Here is a 22,210-nt window from a genome sequence, read left to right as displayed (position 1 = left end):
ATATATCAAAAGTTACAAAATTTCAACCGCTTTATAGTATTGACACTCTTAAAAGATACATTTTTTTTTAATTTTATTTAAACTAGAATAACAATAATTTGTTGTTGCATAATTCTTTTGCATAATTCGACCGCCAGAAGCCTAAAAAACGTTTGGATATGCTCTTTAGAAATGAATTGGTCACAAAGGGTAAGTTGCTTTAAATTAAAATATACTAGAGGGCGTCTAGACCCCGGCCTAAACTATCGCCATTGGCAGGTAGTTCATTGTTTTTATTTCTCGTTATTTTTCCGCTGTAGACAGTAAGGGTCCGCCAACCAGAAAGCGCTCGATGTCAGCGCTAACAGATGGGAGGGGTCCTCGGACAATAACGGTCTGGAACTTAAACAAGCTTTTTAGTTTAAACCAGTCACTCTAATTGTTGTTTTCAAAATTTCGCAAAATCTACTTGATTTAAATTACATTAGTTCTGTTGAATTTACTATTTCTTGTTGTGTTGTACATCACCAGTCACTATATTTCCAAATTGAGTTCCTAAATTAAATTTATAAATCTTGTGCCATTAGCTTATTTAATTACAAAATTAAATCCTAATACTTCTACCTTTGATGCTAATAGGGATTGTATTTAACGTTAGTTTGAGCGTTTTATATCTTCGAATGCTGGCATTCAACAAAGGTGCGGGGCTCTCATAAGCTGCCTGGGTAACAGCCCGGCAGAAGATAAAAATTCCAATGCTGTAATTCATATGAAGAATAGGCAAGAGGTACAGACAACACAGACGGTACTTTAGATTCCTGAATAAAATGTTGTATAATCAGTATATCTCTGATGTTAAAAATAGCCTCAGGATGAACCCCTTAACATTCTAAAGCTTAATCAATTCTAAAAAGAAATCTTCGTTAATACTGTCAGCATCTGTAACCTATATGCATCTTCTTATTTCTCTACTTACTGCTGTTGTCTGGAATACCCAAGATATTTTAGGCATTATTCCGGAAATCTTCAATGCTGTGTAATACTGTGTAATCAACTGCAGTGTAATTGCTGAATCAGCAATACTTTGTAAACAAATATCCGTCTTAATTCATGCTTATATCTATCGCAATTAGTATGGGTTTTTGCCTAAACCACTACCAAATTATCAATATTCACTAATATTCTCACAGCATGAAAGGTTCTGAGGCCCTTTTTACGTTGATCCGGTTTACACAGATTTTTCCGACCATATAAAGTATATATATTCTTGATCAGGATCAATAGCCGAGTCGAACTGGCCATGTCCGTCAGCCCACACTTTGACAACATTATTTGAAATTCTTACATATTTGTATTAGCGTGCCTCTCCTCATACGCATCAAAGTCGTTAATACTCTACATACGCGATTCTTAGCCATACCCTCGAAGAATTACTTATGGTACGACCAACAGTACCTGAGCGTCGTTCAAACGACTTTTAGTCTAAATAAACTTTCTATCTAATCCGGGAATTATGAGGATTGGAAACATTTTTCGGACATGATTACGGCATCGATTGCTAACAATGCGAGCGTTCAATTCAAGCTGCATTTATTTTGTATAAGTCCTAGCTAAGGTAGCTAACGTGAAATTCGTAAAACTACTTATCTACTTACTTACTTACTACTTATGGCAATATGGTAACCCGAGCGTAGGAATTTCCCGAATAGCATTTATCTGTGAAATATGTATTTACAAGTGTACAGATATTTTGGTATTACAGATTACAATTGTTATTTTTAAAATTTAGGGCGTGAGGCAAACAATATTAGGAATAAACACCAAAACTTGGGAGCGGCTACAGCAACGATATGACCAAGCCTCTCTTATAATCCGATCGTTTTTAAACAGTTATATGACGCTTCCTGTTGCTACCAGCCCTAACACCAACCACCCGCGCAAGTAGGCTGACGGCGCTTGTTGCCGCCGAAACTAGCAACCAAGCCCATAGTGCAGTTTTGGTTGTTCACTTATTAATAGTATATATGAACCGCTACTTGCGACGCTTTCTTAACTCACATCTTCACAAAGCTGAATTTAGTTGTGCTACGGACGTCTTAAACGAAGTTTTAAAGCGATCCGAAAATTATTTTCACTGGACAGTGAAAATAAATATTGAACAGTACAAATTTCTGCGCACTTATTTCGGCCGCTATTAGAAACGTCTCTTTCTTAGCGTCCGCGAACTCAACATTCTTTAAAACTTATTTTGGCGAAAGACATTTGTTTAGCTATTGAGCTTTTTCAATAGCTGTTGCGAATAATAAAAAACCGAAGAAAGTTTGTTTTCATTACGACACTGTTTATTTTGCGAATTGTTATTCTTTTACGATAGCGATAATTGAATGCGTAAGTTTTGTCTTTTCCGAAACACGAAGAATTGGCAACTGGCGGGACAGACAGCCGAAATGCAGCGCCCAAGTTTAACGTAGGTAGATACAAAAGGAACAAGGAATGAGCGACGTACAGATAAATGCGTGCGAGAACAGCGGTTTGCACTATGGGCATCGCAACTGCTACCACTGACTAATTTGGCTTATAATATTAAAGAATATGAGATAAGTCTACTGCATTAGGCGGCTGCATGACCCAACATCTTCCCCCCATTGGAAGCTTGGCTTCCAACAGAGTCCTCAAGGGGAAGCAGACACAGCTTGTTTACTGCCCGCCTTATTACTCCAGACGCGGTCCTCAATTCTGCAACTCGAGCGACGCCGTCTCTGCCAGGAATCAACTGCATGACTCTCGCCAAAGGCCATCTCATTGGGGGTAGATTCTCGTCCTTAACAAGAACGACGTTGTTCACGGCTACGCCAGGTTTTAAGGTGCGCCACTTGGAACGCTGCTGGAGCAACGTCAAGTACTCTTCCTTCCTCTCGGTTTGCAAAACCGAGAGTACTCTTCCTTCCCTCGCGACCAAAATATTTGCTGAAGAAAGGAGATGCGCTGCCAAGAGTCAAGCCATTATAGTTTAGGCCCGTTATATCTGGCTCGTCAAACGACGAAGGCGGACCACCATTGAGAAAATGCTCCGGAGTGAGGACATCCAGATCGGCAGGGTTCTCTGAAATGGGAACCACAGCGCGGTAGAAATGAGGTTTGGCCGTTTTCACCGATGCTTCCCAAAGTCCACCGAAATGGGGCGACCGTGGAGGGATGAACCGCCAGTCCATCGTCTCCGAAAGGCAAAAGAAGAAACGCAACTGTCGAGAGATCCTTGATCAGCTCCAGGTGCACTGCCTTGGTGGCAAAGTATATTAATACGCAGACGTAGCATTTAACCGCGGGCTTGTTGCAAGTATCCGACTTGTAAAAGAAGGGTCCACAGAAGTCTTTACCAGTAATCTCAACAGCGTGAGATCCTTCCAAGCGCTCCTTGGGAAGGTCCGCCATTATCTGCTCTATCAGCCGCGGCTTAATCCGAAAACATCTGATGCACCTGTTCACGGCCTTGGCAACCGTCTTCCTCCCCCCAATAGGCCAATATTGGGATCGACTTGCACACAGAAGAGCTCGAGGTCCGGCATGAAGATCGCTTTCATGGTAATGCGAAATAATTGTTTTGTCAGGACAAACAGCTGTTGGCCAATCTCTTTCAGGCTCCGTAAGATAGGCGGGTCCATGCGCCCAGAGTGACGATTCGCTAGGCTCAGACGGCAGGGATCCTCTGGATAAGATGTCAGCCGGATTTGAAACTGTTGGAACATAACGCCAAGCCGTGACATCTGTCAGCTCGTGAACGGCAGCAACCCTATTTGCCACAAATATGTTTTCCTTGCTGGCTGAAGAAGGAACGCGTGAAGCTATTAAGGCGCTACCGCAAGGGCGCGCGCAGCCTCCAGACACAACCCAGCCCAGACGAGTTTTTTGAAGCAGGGGCAGTCCTGGCAACAACTTTATCTGACCTACGCACAGCAGCTCATAAAACAGGCTAGCTCCTATTAACATGTCAACACGCTTTATGAAATTCTGGGTCGGCGAGCTGCAGGTTTTCTGGAATCTTCCAGTCCCCAATGTCCACATTAGAACTTGGCTGGCGATCCGTGATATTGGGAGCGATAACTGCTGTTATGCTCGTTGAGAAGTCCGAAGTGACAGACCGAATTGCAATTCCTACCGAGAATCCATCAGTCGCGAAATTGGAATCCCCGATTCCAGTGACGGAGCCGGACGACCTCGACCTCTTAAGTTGCAGTTGATTTGCAAACCGAGAGGTGACCAAGTGCAGTTGAGAGCCAGAATCTAACAAGGCCCTGCAGGGAACGAACAGTCCCGATCGATTCTGCACTAGAACGGTTGCAGTGGCTAGCAGCACAAGGTCACTACCGAGATCCTGGGCAATTAGAGTAGAAGAATTCGAAAGCGGGGCAGAAGGCTCAGTGTGGAAGCTTGAAGATACCGGAACATGTGGCTCTGCACTATGGCAAAGCATGCAACCAAGAGAATTTTGGGTGGTAGCAACTAGCGCCGAACGATTTCTGCCCACCTGAACGCCTGGCGCATAGGTTGCCATGGCGCAATCTACGGCCTCCAAAGTCCTACATCGCTGTTCCAGGAATGCAGCCATCGATTCCCACGACGGAATAAGGTTGGCAAAGACCGGATCCTCCAAGCGCTCCTCCCACTTAGCTTGGCTCGCCGCATCCAGCTTTTGCAGCAGCACTTGCACTATGATGCAGCCAGCGATTTGCTCAGTGGTGCCCAAACCCTTCAACGCACGAATGTGAGTGTTAAACTTGTCCGACAATTCCCGAAGCGATGCCACTGAACCATTCCGTACTACCTTTAAACCCAGAATCTCGGTGATGTGCGCCTAAAAAACGAGACGCCGATTATCAAACCTTTTTTGAAGCAACTCTAAAGCCGCTTCGTAATTGTTGTTTGAAATCTCCAATGATCGGATAGTTTCCAGCCCTGAATCCCTCAAACATGACCGCAGATGTTGAAATTTCTCAATGTTGGAGAGGTCCGGATGGCTGTCGATTATGCTCGTGAACACGGAGTAAAAATCCGCCCAGTTTGCGTAGCCTCCGCCAAACGTTGGCAGCTGCACAGGCGGCAACGGCATCGGCCTCGGCCGCGGCTGCGTTTGAGGACCACTACACTGGTGGGGCACAACACCTTCCGCAAGCGTTGAGTGCGGCGCGAAATGCACATTGCGTTTGGCTATTTCCGCGCGCACACTAGCCTCGAATTCAACGATGAATTCATCGAAAGACTCGCTCATTTCACTGCCAATTTCGTCGAAGTGCAATTCCTCCAGTTCTGTATGCAGAACATTGAAGGCACTTTCCAGCTCATCAATCTGCTCCAGCCTCACCGTAAGAGTGGGTTCGTCGTATCCGCTGAGCGTCTCATTAGGCAGCGACGTTTGTAGCCTCTGCAACCTGCTGAACAGCGCATTGGCTTTGCGCTTTAAAAAGGTCACCCTGTTTTTGGCACCTTCAGCGGGCATAGCAACAAATCGCATTTAATTCGGTTCAGCGGGAAGATGAGCACAAAATAAATGCCGAAAATGCAAGCGGAGTCAATGCACGTAACGATATATGTAGCAATGTATGTATGTATATATGTAATGCTAGCTCGCTTAAACACAGCCACTATCACCGAAATCACCACTCACTTGTCCAACCGATTGCGATTTAATGCATTTATATTTATTTATAAACGTGATAAGTGCATTAATTAATGCATGCAAATTAACACTATCACGTCGGGGTCACCAATGTTTAGCTATTGAGCTTTTTCAATAGCTTTTGCAAATAATAAATAGCCGAAGAAAGTTTGTTTATTTTGCGAATTGTTTACGGCAGCTAGGGCCGACTAAGAGCGAATGCACAAGTTTAGTCTTTTCCGAAACACGAAGAATTGGCCACTGGAGGGACAGACAGCCGAAATGCAGCGCCCAAGTTTAACGTAGGTAGATACAAAAGGAACAAGGAATGAGCGCCGTACAGATAAATGCGTGCGAGAACAGCGGTTTGCACTATGGGCATCGCAACTGCTACCACTGACTTATAATATTAAAGAATATGAGATAAGTCTACTGCATTAGGCGGCTGCATGACCCAACATCTTCCCCCCATTGGAAGCTTGGCTTCCAACAGAGTCCTCAAGGGGAAGCAGACACAGCTTGTTTACTGCCCGCCTTATTACTCCAGACGCGGTCCTCAATTCTGCAACTCGAGCGACGCCGTCTCTGCCAGGAATCAACTGCATGACTCTCGCCAAAGGCCATCTCATTGGGGGTAGATTCTCGTCCTTAACAAGAACGACGTTGTTCACGGCTACGCCAGGTTTTAAGGTGCGCCACTTGGAACGCTGCTGGAGCAACGTCAAGTACTCTTCCTTCCTCTCGGTTTGCAAAACCGAGAGTACTCTTCCTTCCCTCGCGACCAAAATATTTGCTGAAGAAAGGAGATGCGCTGCCAAGAGTCAAGCCATTATAGTTTAGGCCCGTTATATCTGGCTCGTCAAACGACGAAGGCGGACCACCATTGAGAAAATGCTCCGGAGTGAGGACATCCAGATCGGCAGGGTTCTCTGAAATGGGAACCACAGCGCGGTAGAAATGAGGTTTGGCCGTTTTCACCGATGCTTCCCAAAGTCCACCGAAATGGGGCGACCGTGGAGGGATGAACCGCCAGTCCATCGTCTCCGAAAGGCAAAAGAAGAAACGCAACTGTCGAGAGATCCTTGATCAGCTCCAGGTGCACTGCCTTGGTGGCAAAGTATATTAATACGCAGACGTAGCATTTAACCGCGGGCTTGTTGCAAGTATCCGACTTGTAAAAGAAGGGTCCACAGAAGTCTTTACCAGTAATCTCAACAGCGTGAGATCCTTCCAAGCGCTCCTTGGGAAGGTCCGCCATTATCTGCTCTATCAGCCGCGGCTTAATCCGAAAACATCTGATGCACCTGTTCACGGCCTTGGCAACCGTCTTCCTCCCCCCAATAGGCCAATATTGGGATCGACTTGCACCCAGAAGAGCTCGAGGTCCGGCATGAAGATCGCTTTCATGGTAATGCGAAATAATTGTTTTGTCAGGACAAACAGCTGTTGGCCAATCTCTTTCAGGCTCCGTAAGATAGGCGGGTCCATGCGCCCAGAGTGACGATTCGCTAGGCTCAGACGGCAGGGATCCTCTGGATAAGATGTCAGCCGGATTTGAAGCTGTTGGAACATAACGCCAAGCCGTGACATCTGTCAGCTCGTGAACGGCAGCAACCCTATTTGCCACAAATATGTTTTCCTTGCTGGCTGAAGAAGGAACGCGTGAAGCTATTAAGGCGCTACCGCAAGGGCGCGCGCAGCCTCCAGACACAACCCAGCCCAGACGAGTTTTTTGAAGCAGGGGCAGTCCTGGCAACAACTTTATCTGACCTACGCACAGCAGCTCATAAAACAGGCTAGCTCCTATTAACATGTCAACACGCTTTATGAAATTCTGGGTCGGCGAGCTGCAGGTTTTCTGGAATCTTCCAGTCCCCAATGTCCACATTAGAACTTGGCTGGCGATCCGTGATATTGGGAGCGATAACTGCTGTTATGCTCGTTGAGAAGTCCGAAGTGACAGACCGAATTGCAATTCCTACCGAGAATCCATCAGTCGCGAAATTGGAATCCCCGATTCCAGTGACGGAGCCGGACGACCTCGACCTCTTAAGTTGCAGTTGATTTGCAAACCGAGAGGTGACCAAGTGCAGTTGAGAGCCAGAATCTAACAAGGCCCTGCAGGGAACGAACAGTCCCGATCGATTCTGCACTAGAACGGTTGCAGTGGCTAGCAGCACAAGGTCACTACCGAGATCCTGGGCAATTAGAGTAGAAGAATTCGAAAGCGGGGCAGAAGGCTCAGTGTGGAAGCTTGAAGATACCGGAACATGTGGCTCTGCACTATGGCAAAGCATGCAACCAAGAGAATTTTGGGTGGTAGCAACTAGCGCCGAACGATTTCTGCCCACCTGAACGCCTGGCGCATAGGTTGCCATGGCGCAATCTACGGCCTCCAAAGTCCTACATCGCTGTTCCAGGAATGCAGCCATCGATTCCCACGACGGAATAAGGTTGGCAAAGACCGGATCCTCCAAGCGCTCCTCCCACTTAGCTTGGCTCGCCGCATCCAGCTTTTGCAGCAGCACTTGCACTATGATGCAGCCAGCGATTTGCTCAGTGGTGCCCAAACCCTTCAACGCACGAATGTGAGCGTTAAACTTGTCCGACAATTCCCGAAGCGATGCCACTGAACCATTCCGTACTACCTTTAAACCCAGAATCAGATTATCAAACCTTTTTTGAAGCAACTCTAAAGCCGCTTCGTAATTGTTGTTTGAAATATCCAATGATCGGATAGTTTCCAGCCCTGAATCCCTCAAACATGACCGCAGATGTTGAAATTTCTCAATGTTGGAGAGGTCCGGATGGCTGTCGATTATGCTCGTGAACACGGAGTAAAAATCCGCCCAGTTTGCGTAGCCTCCGCCAAACGTTGGCAGCTGCACAGGCGGCAACGGCATCGGCCTCGGCCGCGGCTGCGTTTGAGGACCACTACACTGGTGGGGCACAACACCTTCCGCAAGCGTTGAGTGCGGCGCGAAATGCACATTGCGTTTGGCTATTTCCGCGCGCACACTAGCCTCGAATTCAACGATGAATTCATCGAAAGACTCGCTCATTTCACTGCCAATTTCGTCGAAGTGCAATTCCTCCAGTTCTGTATGCAGAACATTGAAGGCACTTTCCAGCTCATCAATCTGCTCCAGCCTCACCGTAAGAGTGGGTTCGTCGTATCCGCTGAGCGTCTAATTAGGCAGCGACGTTTGTAGCCTCTGCAACCTGCTGAACAGCGCATTGGCTTTGCGCTTTAAAAAGGTCACCCTGTTTTTGGCACCTTCAGGGGGCATAGCAACAAATCGCATTTAATTCGGTTCAGCGGGAAGATGAGCACAAAATAAATGCCGAAAATGCAAGCGGAGTCAATGCACGTAACGATATATGTAGCAATGTATGTATGTATATATGTAATGCTAGCTCGCTTAAACACAGCCACTATCACCGAAATCACCACTCACTTGTCCAACCGATTGCGATTTAATGCATTTATATTTATTTATAAACGTGATAAGTGCATTAATTAATGCATGCAAATTAACACTATCACGTCGGGGTCACCAATGTTTAGCTATTGAGCTTTTTCAATAGCTTTTGCAAATAATAAATAGCCGAAGAAAGTTTGTTTATTTTGCGAATTGTTTACGGCAGCTAGGGCCGACTAAGAGCGAATGCACAAGTTTAGTCTTTTCCGAAACACGAAGAATTGGCCACTGGAGGGACAGACAGCCGAAATGCAGCGCCCAAGTTTAACGTAGGTAGATACAAAAGGAACAAGGAATGAGCGCCGTACAGATAAATGCGTGCGAGAACAGCGGTTTGCACTATGGGCATCGCAACTGCTACCACTGACTAATTTGGCTTATAATATTAAAGAATATGAGATAAGTCTACTGCATTAGGCGGCTGCATGACCCAACATCTTCCCCCCATTGGAAGCTTGGCTTCCAACAGAGTCCTCAAGGGGAAGCAGACACAGCTTGTTTACTGCCCGCCTTATTACTCCAGACGCGGTCCTCAATTCTGCAACTCGAGCGACGCCGTCTCTGCCAGGAATCAACTGCATGACTCTCGCCAAAGGCCATCTCATTGGGGGTAGATTCTCGTCCTTAACAAGAACGACGTTGTTCACGGCTACGCCAGGTTTTAAGGTGCGCCACTTGGAACGCTGCTGGAGCAACGTCAAGTACTCTTCCTTCCTCTCGGTTTGCAAAACCGAGAGTACTCTTCCTTCCCTCGCGACCAAAATATTTGCTGAAGAAAGGAGATGCGCTGCCAAGAGTCAAGCCATTATAGTTTAGGCCCGTTATATCTGGCTCGTCAAACGACGAAGGCGGACCACCATTGAGAAAATGCTCCGGAGTGAGGACATCCAGATCGGCAGGGTTCTCTGAAATGGGAACCACAGCGCGGTAGAAATGAGGTTTGGCCGTTTTCACCGATGCTTCCCAAAGTCCACCGAAATGGGGCGACCGTGGAGGGATGAACCGCCAGTCCATCGTCTCCGAAAGGCAAAAGAAGAAACGCAACTGTCGAGAGATCCTTGATCAGCTCCAGGTGCACTGCCTTGGTGGCAAAGTATATTAATACGCAGACGTAGCATTTAACCGCGGGCTTGTTGCAAGTATCCGACTTGTAAAAGAAGGGTCCACAGAAGTCTTTACCAGTAATCTCAACAGCGTGAGATCCTTCCAAGCGCTCCTTGGGAAGGTCCGCCATTATCTGCTCTATCAGCCGCGGCTTAATCCGAAAACATCTGATGCACCTGTTCACGGCCTTGGCAACCGTCTTCCTCCCCCCAATAGGCCAATATTGGGATCGACTTGCACCCAGAAGAGCTCGAGGTCCGGCATGAAGATCGCTTTCATGGTAATGCGAAATAATTGTTTTGTCAGGACAAACAGCTGTTGGCCAATCTCTTTCAGGCTCCGTAAGATAGGCGGGTCCATGCGCCCAGAGTGACGATTCGCTAGGCTCAGACGGCAGGGATCCTCTGGATAAGATGTCAGCCGGATTTGAAGCTGTTGGAACATAACGCCAAGCCGTGACATCTGTCAGCTCGTGAACGGCAGCAACCCTATTTGCCACAAATATGTTTTCCTTGCTGGCTGAAGAAGGAACGCGTGAAGCTATTAAGGCGCTACCGCAAGGGCGCGCGCAGCCTCCAGACACAACCCAGCCCAGACGAGTTTTTTGAAGCAGGGGCAGTCCTGGCAACAACTTTATCTGACCTACGCACAGCAGCTCATAAAACAGGCTAGCTCCTATTAACATGTCAACACGCTTTATGAAATTCTGGGTCGGCGAGCTGCAGGTTTTCTGGAATCTTCCAGTCCCCAATGTCCACATTAGAACTTGGCTGGCGATCCGTGATATTGGGAGCGATAACTGCTGTTATGCTCGTTGAGAAGTCCGAAGTGACAGACCGAATTGCAATTCCTACCGAGAATCCATCAGTCGCGAAATTGGAATCCCCGATTCCAGTGACGGAGCCGGACGACCTCGACCTCTTAAGTTGCAGTTGATTTGCAAACCGAGAGGTGACCAAGTGCAGTTGAGAGCCAGAATCTAACAAGGCCCTGCAGGGAACGAACAGTCCCGATCGATTCTGCACTAGAACGGTTGCAGTGGCTAGCAGCACAAGGTCACTACCGAGATCCTGGGCAATTAGAGTAGAAGAATTCGAAAGCGGGGCAGAAGGCTCAGTGTGGAAGCTTGAAGATACCGGAACATGTGGCTCTGCACTATGGCAAAGCATGCAACCAAGAGAATTTTGGGTGGTAGCAACTAGCGCCGAACGATTTCTGCCCACCTGAACGCCTGGCGCATAGGTTGCCATGGCGCAATCTACGGCCTCCAAAGTCCTACATCGCTGTTCCAGGAATGCAGCCATCGATTCCCACGACGGAATAAGGTTGGCAAAGACCGGATCCTCCAAGCGCTCCTCCCACTTAGCTTGGCTCGCCGCATCCAGCTTTTGCAGCAGCACTTGCACTATGATGCAGCCAGCGATTTGCTCAGTGGTGCCCAAACCCTTCAACGCACGAATGTGAGTGTTAAACTTGTCCGACAATTCCCGAAGCGATGCCACTGAACCATTCCGTACTACCTTTAAACCCAGAATCTCGGTGATGTGCGCCTAAAAAACGAGACGCCGATTATCAAACCTTTTTTGAAGCAACTCTAAAGTCGCTTCGTAATTGCTGTTTGAAATCTCCAATGATCGGATAGTTTCCAGCCCTGAATCCCTCAAACATGACCGCAGATGTTGAAATTTCTCAATGTTGGAGAGGTCCGGATGGCTGTCGATTATGCTCGTGAACACGGAGTAAAAATCCGCCCAGTTTGCGTAGCCTCCGCCAAACGTTGGCAGCTGCACAGGCGGCAACGGCATCGGCCTCGGCCGCGGCTGCGTTTGAGGACCACTACACTGGTGGGGCACAACACCTTCCGCAAGCGTTGAGTGCGGCGCGAAATGCACATTGCGTTTGGCTATTTCCGCGCGCACACTAGCCTCGAATTCAACGATGAATTCATCGAAAGACTCGCTCATTTCACTGCCAATTTCGTCGAAGTGCAATTCCTCCAGTTCTGTATGCAGAACATTGAAGGCACTTTCCAGCTCATCAATCTGCTCCAGCCTCACCGTAAGAGTGGGTTCGTCGTATCCGCTGAGCGTCTCATTAGGCAGCGACGTTTGTAGCCTCTGCAACCTGCTGAACAGCGCATTGGCTTTGCGCTTTAAAAAGGTCACCCTGTTTTTGGCACCTTCAGCGGGCATAGCAACAAATCGCATTTAATTCGGTTCAGCGGGAAGATGAGCACAAAATAAATGCCGAAAATGCAAGCGGAGTCAATGCACGTAACGATATATGTAGCAATGTATGTATGTATATATGTAATGCTAGCTCGCTTAAACACAGCCACTATCACCGAAATCACCACTCACTTGTCCAACCGATTGCGATTTAATGCATTTATATTTATTTATAAACGTGATAAGTGCATTAATTAATGCATGCAAATTAACACTATCACGTCGGGGTCACCAATGTTTAGCTATTGAGCTTTTTCAATAGCTTTTGCAAATAATAAATAGCCGAAGAAAGTTTGTTTATTTTGCGAATTGTTTACGGCAGCTAGGGCCGACTAAGAGCGAATGCACAAGTTTAGGCTTTTCCGAAACACGAAGAATTGGCCACTGGAGGGACAGACAGCCGAAATGCAGCGCCCAAGTTTAACGTAGGTAGATACAAAAGGAACAAGGAATGAGCGCCGTACAGATAAATGCGTGCGAGAACAGCGGTTTGCACTATGGGCATCGCAACTGCTACCACTAACTAATTCGGCTTACAATATTAAAGAATATAATTTAGTCTACTGCACAGTTTTTTCGGCTGCATGACCCAACAACATTTATACGTGCAAAATCTTTGGCAAACACATTTACTAATAATTAAGAAATCACCACTTGTTTCGGCAAAAATGTGAAATAAACACTACAACTTGTGGTACTATTTCTTGTGCGTTGGCGCTAATATCACAGGCAGCGCCGATAACTGGAGTTGCGACTGCAGTACCAACTTGCAGGAGACAGCAGCTGGGAAGGCTACGGCAGAATTGATCATGAAAACCCAGTGCATGTGGGGAAACCTCAAGAGTCTTCATCACCGGCTCTCGGACACCCGCTTATCGGAGTGGAGTGCATAACTTCAACATTTAGCCTACAGATCGGCGTCTAGCTTCACAACAACCACAACTGTGGCTTATAATTTGACTCAAACGTTAAATAAGCAACGGTATCTATTTAACGGCATGGCACAGCACGTACACTACGAGAGATTGCCGCCGAATACATGCAGAACCCCGACAGGCTCAAACAGTGTGCGACATCCTTTAAAAGTAATCAAGTCACAACAGCGCAGAGTGCCCCAAACGCGTCACCAATCCAAGGTGCTCGGTCAGTATTGTATGCCGGAACCCGACGAGCTCGTTTTTAAATTCAAATTCACTTTGCTACAACGTAACGTACTGGAAGGAGATGGCGAATGTCTATTGACAGGGATGAACGACTACCTAAGTATCTCCCGCTCAAATGGACACAATAATAACGCTCGCTTCCTATAATAACAAGCTTCCCTATGTTATTTCCCAAACAATTACCGCCTTCCAATTAATTCGAGCTTTTACTGGTTCGACAACCGTCTTAAGTTGGTTTCGCACGGATCCACGAAATTTCAACTTAGCAAACGTCCGCAGGACGATGATAATCTAAGATTAAAATTCTTGCAGACGTCCGAGACGCCTGGGGAAATATTACGACGTGTATGATGGTACTAGACACTGTGTCTATAATAACACTTGCCCCCAAATCATTTGTTCAGAGGATTTCCGTTCTAGGTATCTAAGCCAACAGCGCTGGAGTTACCCAAGGACTCCGGACTCTCGCAATTTGGATCAATCACTCGAAGTGGCCTCTTTAATTTTAACATCGCTGACGTCATCACTTCCAATTTCCAATTGATTTAAACGGCTTCTTCTACGTGGAGGCAGATCAGCGAGCTTCCCTTAGCAGATCCAACATTCTTAACGCCGGGATCAATCAATGTCATTGTTAGAACAGCAGCTCTGGTCGGTTTGTTGACGATTTTCCTATTGCTTTCTATACAGTCTTTGGTTGGGTTATTGCACTTTCAACATTCCTGGCCTCCATTTCCGGCGTCAAAGATTGTAGCGTCGCACTTACTCTTGAGATGAAAATTGGATATAGGTTGGACCGACTTTATTCAGATGGAGGGTGAAACTTCATGATATTTGCACTGCGGTCATGTGTGTACGAAGTCGTCCTGTACGCCGGGTTGACGCGACCACAAGTTCGGGACCAAATTCATTTTCCCCGTCTAAAATGAAATTATTGTAAAACCAAAGCTGGCCGTGCTATTCGATTATACGGGCTTTCAATAGAGCTCAACCATTTCATATATAAATAACATCGAATTTTGACACTTATGGTGGCCGGATAACCCTTCTTAGTCGTACATGCAACCTCGTACAGGTGCGATGGTCAGACTCCGTTTTAAATTCTCAAGTGTTTTGCGGCAGCCCCAATCCATTCTGAACTTTCTTCAATAGCGTGATCATTAATTGTAATTGTATAAGGTGTTTTTGGGCCGCTGAATATATTTTTATGAAGTAAAATTTTTCCCTATAGTCGGATAATTTGGTGTAAGGTACAATGGGTATTCATGAGTAGGGCGATGATTCTAAAGAAGGATGACTCCCTCGTAAAAATGGGGAACCTCATTGAGAATATTATATCTATTCTATTCATGATTGTTATTAATTCTAAGAACTCGTACATAAATTCTTCGATATTTAATATGTACGCCCTGTTCCTCTAATACACAACTCATTTGCTCGTTTCCTGCCTGTCGAATATAAATCTTGAGATAACTCCTATCTTTGTCAATAATAGCCTCTCGGCTACATCATTTAGATTCAATCCCACCAGTCTATTGTTAATGAAATTCTATCGATATATTCTAATTTATAAATTCTGTTGTCTTTTTCTAAAAATGCCCTTCTTACTAACTGCTAACTAACTAATTTTTGAACAGGATCGCTGCCTTCATATTTCCTGTTCGCTTTTGCTTTCTCTCAACATCCCTTCTTCTTCCTGCATTTTTCTTTAACTTCCTATTATGGATTTATCCACTGAGCCTAGTCCATTGATTAATCCCCTTTTTCCTTTATACTTGGGACATTCAGAAATTTTCTTCAATATTTTCCTTTTGAAGAACTGATGAACTGTAAAGAGAAACATTAGTATTTTACTAACTCCTTCTAATAGCTAATACTCCTTTAGTATTCTTATATACTGAAATGAAACGAATTTTGTTCATTTCCTCCACACTGGTGGTACTGCGATCTAGTGTCTTGGGCTCTTCCTTGTCCTGACCTTGTTTTTGGATTTCCTCAGTACCCTAGTCCCAAGACTCCGTCGACTCTGGTGATTTCGGATCCGGATCGGTTTCTTCTAGTGCAACTAAGTTCTCCCTGCAGGCTATTTCATAAGCTTTCACTATGTTTGGGACGTCTATGCTTTTACTCCGCACTGACCTGAGTGCTATAACTCCTACATTTCACTATTCCTCTCCTTTAATCAGTCCTAATACCTGCTCAATTAATCTCCACTACGTCTATTACCTTGATCGCTTGTCCATCCAATAGCTGCTGTCCCTTATTTTTTCACTTTCTTATGCTAAGCAGCCGCCCTGTTCTCACAGAGCTCTGTGTGCTAATACATAAGAAGAAGTGGTAGTGTTAGACAAAGTAATTCTGGAGCCATCTAAACCTCTGGCTGAACAATTATAGTGATAATACCTCCTCTTCCTTCGGTGTCATAAAAGTCTTAAGCGCACCTATATCCGCAGTGACATCCACTACGATCAGCCGTCTTCTTGTTCCCAACTCTATGTGATAAGGATAAGGAATTCCTCAGGTGGCTGGGCCCGTAGTGATGAAGACAGAGCCACCACATTTGCCGCTCACCTACAAAATGTGTTCCAAACCAGGCTACTAGCACATTCGCGCTACCGTCCTATCCCGTAAACCGCCACCAGCAACACACCCTAATTGTGTTTCGTCCTAAAGAAGTAACTAAAATAATTAAAGACAATCTCAGCCCGAAAAAATCCCCCGGCTGCGACCTTATAACACCGGAAATGATCATCCAGCTGCCACATTCTGCAGTTCGCTACATAACCAAGCTCTTTAATGCCATCACCAAACTTGGTTACTTTCCACAACGATGGAAGAGGTCGATTATCATAATGATTCCAAAGCCTGGTAAGAACCACACAGTCGCTTCATCTTACAGACCAATAAGACTACTCTCATGTATTTCGAAACTATTCGAAAAATGCCTGCTGATCCGACTTAATCAACATCTGATATACCACAATATAATCCCAGCCCACCAATTTGGATTTCGCGAAAGCCATGGAACCATTGAACAGGTGAATCGTATTACAACGGAAATAAGAACTGCATTTGAATATCGCGAATACTGTACATCAGTATTTTTAGACGTATCCCAAGCATTCGACAGAGTCTGGCTCGACGGCCTAATGTTTAAAATTAAAACATCCCTACCCGAAAGCACACACAAACTTCTAAAGTCTTACCTCTATGACAGAAAGTTTGCAGTGCGGTGCAACACTGCCACTACCACTGATCATACAATTGAGGCTGGAGTCCCCCAAGGCAGCGTTCTTGGGCCAACCTTATACCTCATCTATACAGCCGACATCCCTACAAATAGTCGCTTAACGGTATCCACATTTGCCGACGACACAGCTATCCTTAGCCGTTCAAGGTCCCCTATCCAAGCTACAGCACAGTTGGCACTGTACCTCATCGACATTGAGAAGTGGCTCTCTGAATGGCGAATAAAAGTAAACGAGCAAAAATGCAAGCACGTGACGTTTACGCTAAACAGACAAGACTATCCTCCGCTCTTGTTGAACAACACTCCCGAAAGCAGATGAGGTAGCGTACCTAGGAGTACACCTTGACAGAAGACTCACATGGCGCAGGCACATTGAAGCCAAAAAACCCAACTTAAACTCAAAGCCAACAACTTACACTGGCTCATCAACTCTGGTTCTCCGCTCAGCTTAGATCACAAGGTCTTGCTCTACAATTCTATATTGAAACCTATCTGGACCTATGGCTCACAGTTATGGGGCAATGCCAGCAACAGCAATATTGACATCATACAGCGAGCACAATTAAAGATTCTGAGAACCATCACTGGGGCACCGTGGTACGTTCGGAGTGAAAACATCCAAAGAGACTTAAATATCCCATCAGTTACCAACGCAATCACGGAACTTAAGGAAAAATACCATAGCAAGCTTTACACGCACCCCAACCACCTAGCGCGAGGTCTAATCTAATGGACCTACCAACTCAGCGAATAAATTATTAGGGCCGTTTAATCATAGAACAGTTGGAAAAATAATACAACTGTTCAAAAAATACTTGTTATAGTTAAGATTTTTAAACTTATTGTTAGTTCTTATACAAGAAGATTCAATAAATAAAAAAAAGCAAAGTGAAAAAAAAAAAAAAACTCTATGTGAGTGTGTCGCTGGCTACACTCGAAAGTCAGGTCATCCCGCGACCACAGTCGGAACAAAAATTCAATCCAGGGTTTGTACAATATCCTGATAATACTGATGGGTGACGCCTCGGTTCTGCTTAGATATGTCCTATTCCCGGAATGGTCTTGGTGTTCGAGGATAACCACATTGCTTCATATAGCGTTTCCCATCCTTAAAGTTCAAATGCTTCTCGACACTGATTGTCATCCATATATTCTCTTTGTTAGGTAGCTGCCAAAAAAATGCTTAATTCAGTCAAACGAGACTATCAAGTTATTCCGAAAAAATGCGCTCATACGCCTGACAAGCTTACTTCCAGAGCCTTTCCAAACAGGCCACAGCATGCTGATCACAGCATGCCCGTTTCATTATTCCCTTTTTCCTGCAATATCGATCGTTGAAATCCAGTATTCCTGCTAAGACTCGAAATGGTCGAATTGTTCGAAACTTAACCTACTGCTATCGGGGGTCTCTCCATTCTTAACGACACTTTATTTTTTATTTTCGATTCGTTTTCGCATATTGCCATCAAAAATATTATGCATATACAAAATAAATAAAAAAAAAAAAAAAAATATTTTTACATATTCAATCAAAGTTTTTCATTTTTTACAGTCAGAGACATTTAATTATTAATGAAAATCAAATTGTCTATCTAGGCAATATCACACCTTACTGCCAACCACCCGTTCTTAGTTAGAATGGCTCTGAAGACACTACTGCTGAGTACAAAGTCGGAGCCAATAGTTCGTGCCACTGCCAAGGAATTCATGTTTGGCTATCCCTCCGCCCTGGCCACTCTCGGCAACACCTTCCTTCCAAATTGGATTTCCTTTGAAAAGGTTGGGCTTATCGATCGCATGTACGACTTTTCAACGGATTTCGAGACGTTCTACACAGGCGTGCCCAATCCTGCGCTGTCGGGATTATATGCATCGTATCGCGGAGAGACAACGCTTCCACAATGGGACGGGGACCATTGCAGCAATATAGAGTTTGCATCTGATGGTACAAAGTTCAAAAGCTTCATTCAGCCAAACGAGACCGTTAAGTTCTTCCGAAAAAGCATGTGTAGACCGATAAACTTGGTATGTTTTTAACAAAAATTCTGTGTCAAGCTCTAACTAATTTATATTGTCTTTTAGTATCGGGTGGGAAACGAAAAAACCTATGGCAGCCTTAAAGGATATAATTATGTATTTGAGGATAACGCCTTTGATAATGGGGCAACTAATGAAGCTAACAAATGTTTTTGTAGAAAAGGTAAGTAATGAAGGAGCTCTGATCTCACATTACACTTCTACTTACATTTAACTTCTTTAACCGTTGGGTGTTGGGACCAATTGGATTATGCTAATGTGCAGTATGCTGAACAATGCCTCACAATATTATGTGTCAAGTATGTATATAATTTTTACTGGTTCAAACTGAGATATGAAAGCAATAGAAATTTCATTTAAATATCGATAGCTCGGAATCTAAAAAAACCAGAAAATTGCTAAATTGAAGAGAGCACATTTTTACGTAAATGTTTTAATAATATTTTTAATAGTTTTGTAAATTTCTATGGATTTGCAAAACAACTTTTTGCCACATTCTAACGCCCAAAACTGCCACGCACACACTTTTGAAAAAAGCTTTTATTTTTTCTTCGTTTTATTGTTTGTATTGTATTGTCTGAAAAAATCGCATTTCCACCAGCTGAGTAACGGGAATTTTTTTTGTTTTAAACCTTTATTGGAAATGGTAATTTATAGAAAACAAGAACTACTACAAATAGGCAATGCGAAAATTGACTTATACGATTATTTATTTCCTTTACATATTTATACAGAGTTAAATTGTGTTGGGGCTATAGATAACATAAATAACATTAAAGGGAACTTTCATACATGGCAAGTTTGGAGGTGGTGTCGTTAGAGTCTTCTTCTTGTTCTTGCCCGGTCTTGCTAGTCTGTTGGGGTGTTAATCCGTCTAGTATTTTTTTGGCAACCTCCTGGATTTTGTCCCCTACTTTTGTGATCTTGAGATCACTTTAAATATCAGTGCTTCTGATTTCGATTGTAGTACTCGTATTTTTTTCATGTGGAGTTTGGCAGAAATATCGTACACCGCACCTTCAGATCATAATTTTATTTTCTTAGGACAGCTTTTTTCTTTGTGCCATCAGCCAGTACAATTTTGCAATCTTGGACTTTAATGATTGCTGTGCCGATGTGTCTTTCATAGGCATATCTTCTTTCTAGTATGGCATTAAGGTATTTGTAATTAGTCTTATGCTTTAAAACTATCCAGTGATCTGCATTAATGCCGATGTTCCAATTTGCAGTCCAATTCTGAAATGTGTATAGGTACTGCTTTAGTCAGCTAGTTGCTAGGTTAATTCAGCAGTTTATTTTTAAGACTGCAGTGTCATCAGCATATGGTTGAATTAAAGGCTCATTCCGATTACAATTGCTAATTTCTGTATGGGTGGGCATATTTGCGGTGGCAAGGGACGGAATAAGTCTATAGGAGTCTGAGTGGTCTATAGGAGGGGCTCGTTTTTCTGACTTGAGGATCTAGATTATGTAAACAGACTTCCAGACTTTTGTGAAATACCGCTAGAGCAATATGGTGTTGTGAATTCGTACTAAGTATCGCTTGGCCTGATTTTGTAACATTCAAATGGTTTTGTTATAAATCAGTTCCTCACCCGGGGCTTTCTTTTGCTTTATCTTACTGTCTAGAGCAGATGGTTTTAACCGAGGGTTCTCCCGTTGGAAAAATTTGGTATTGAGCCACGGCTTTCTGCAATAACTTGCCTCTAGAATTGTGTGAGCAACCGTGTTTTCAGTTAAAATTAAGCACCACATGCTATAAATTTTTTTACCCAGCAGAGGTAGCTGGGACTCAAAGACAGATTTTAACAGATAGTTTTTGACAGATACGCGGCTGCGAGAGCAACAGTTCCCTCCGATGTCAGCAGCTGAACTATCGATATTTGTCGGTCATTCTTTGAGATGGGAGGTTGAAACCAGTGGCGCACGGATCAACGCACATTGATTGCGGCACCACATCTGTTATATGACACACACACACTTGAGACCAAGTCTACATCGCCGTGAAGACGGACGTCTTAAATTAACGCTGCGCGAAATACTCGAAGTTAAAGAAGTTGTGTCGGGCGGTGTGTGTGGCAAACTGGCAAAACCAACACGGTGGAGTCGCGCCATAGTTTTGCGCTGCAATCACGCGAGTTAATTGTGTGCCTGTTTCAGGTAAATAGGAAATTTATTAGCTTCCGATCGTTGCAGCGGATAAAACAGCTGATAGCGCTGCCAACTTGGCGCAGCGGGTGATATGGAGAGTGAGGCGTTGCCAGATCAACCGTGTGATCAGTGTTGTATTGCGACAGTAAGGCGCGAAATTCAAAATCAAATTTAAAAAATTAAACCGTTGAAATTTAATTTAATTTAATTTTGATACTGGTTACTGAGAGCGCACCAGTCGTTAAGCCCCTTTCTTAAAAGGCACAATGGTCGCGGACAGACCAAATATCATCCTCTCACTGTGCTGGTGCCTAAGCAGAGGCTCTGCTGTCCGAGTCGAGGCGGATCAAACCTCCATCCGTAAAAGCCAGGGGGAATTCCGTGGCCTACGTGGTAACCCCTTTCTAAGGCTGGTGCTTCGCCTAGGTAACTGTAGGCCATCCTTTAGTTGATGGACAGCGCATTGGGGGGCAGTCCCCCTGATCGCAACGACCCGTTTAGGAGGAGCTCCCGACTTTCGAGATCCCCCACCAGAGGAGTCGGTAACCCGACTCATGGTGACGTAATCTCGGTTCCGGCGGTGGCGAGGGGTGAGCACGCAGGCCCCCAGCCGCCGTTGACTAGCGACTGCACCGATGCTTTAGAGGTGGAGAACTTGGCGACAAGTCAGAAGACGATGGACCACATCGCCGTGCCATCGCAAAAGACGGGAGGGAAGTCCCCAGCTGGATCCCCTCATCTGTCTTCGGACCTGACCACGGCTCTCCAGAACGAGGACCTGAGGGGCATACTCACCAGGATGAATGGCAAGATCAACATCCTGCTATCCGCATTCGAGACCCAACGGCACGTGACACGAGAGACAAAGGGCATAGCTTCCGAACTCTCAGCCCTTAACAACAGGGCGATAGAGCTGTACGAAGGTACTACTAGCGAGCACCGCTTGAAGAGCAGTGCTATCCAGACGGAGGTACAAAAGCCAAGAATGGTAGCACGGGTGCAGAGTGGACCAAGGTGAAGCCTATGCGACTGCGTGAAAAACCTGAGGCACTGATAGTGAAAAAGACAGGTTAGGCTTCGTACGCAGAGTTGCTTCGGAAGCTAAGATCGGACCCGAGCCTTAGCGAACTGTGCAGTCACGTACGAAAAATCCGGAGAACTCA

The 22,210-nt window shown here is 45.1% G+C and overlaps 1 protein-coding gene across 4 annotated transcripts in view; it reads left to right on the top strand.

Moving 5' to 3' along the window:
* LOC6739590 (scavenger receptor class B member 1) overlaps positions 1–22,210 on the top strand; it is a 112,844-nt gene that overhangs the window by 46,361 nt on the left and 44,273 nt on the right. For 3 of the 4 annotated variants that reach the window (XM_039293054.2, XM_039293049.2, XR_005543874.1), the window contains exons 5-6: positions 18,456–18,884; positions 18,942–19,059. In XM_039293054.2, coding sequence (XP_039148988.1) covers positions 18,456–18,884; positions 18,942–19,059 — 547 coding nt within the window. Of the gene's footprint in view, positions 1–18,455; positions 18,885–18,941; positions 19,060–19,160; positions 19,184–22,210 lie in introns of those variants that run through there. The other variant, XM_039293055.1, reaches the window with a different exon arrangement.

This window comes from Drosophila simulans, chromosome 2L, assembly GCF_016746395.2.
Source record: "Drosophila simulans strain w501 chromosome 2L, Prin_Dsim_3.1, whole genome shotgun sequence".
Classification (NCBI taxonomy): Eukaryota; Metazoa; Arthropoda; class Insecta; order Diptera; family Drosophilidae; genus Drosophila; species Drosophila simulans.
This window is presented reverse-complemented; position numbering and strand designations above follow the sequence as displayed.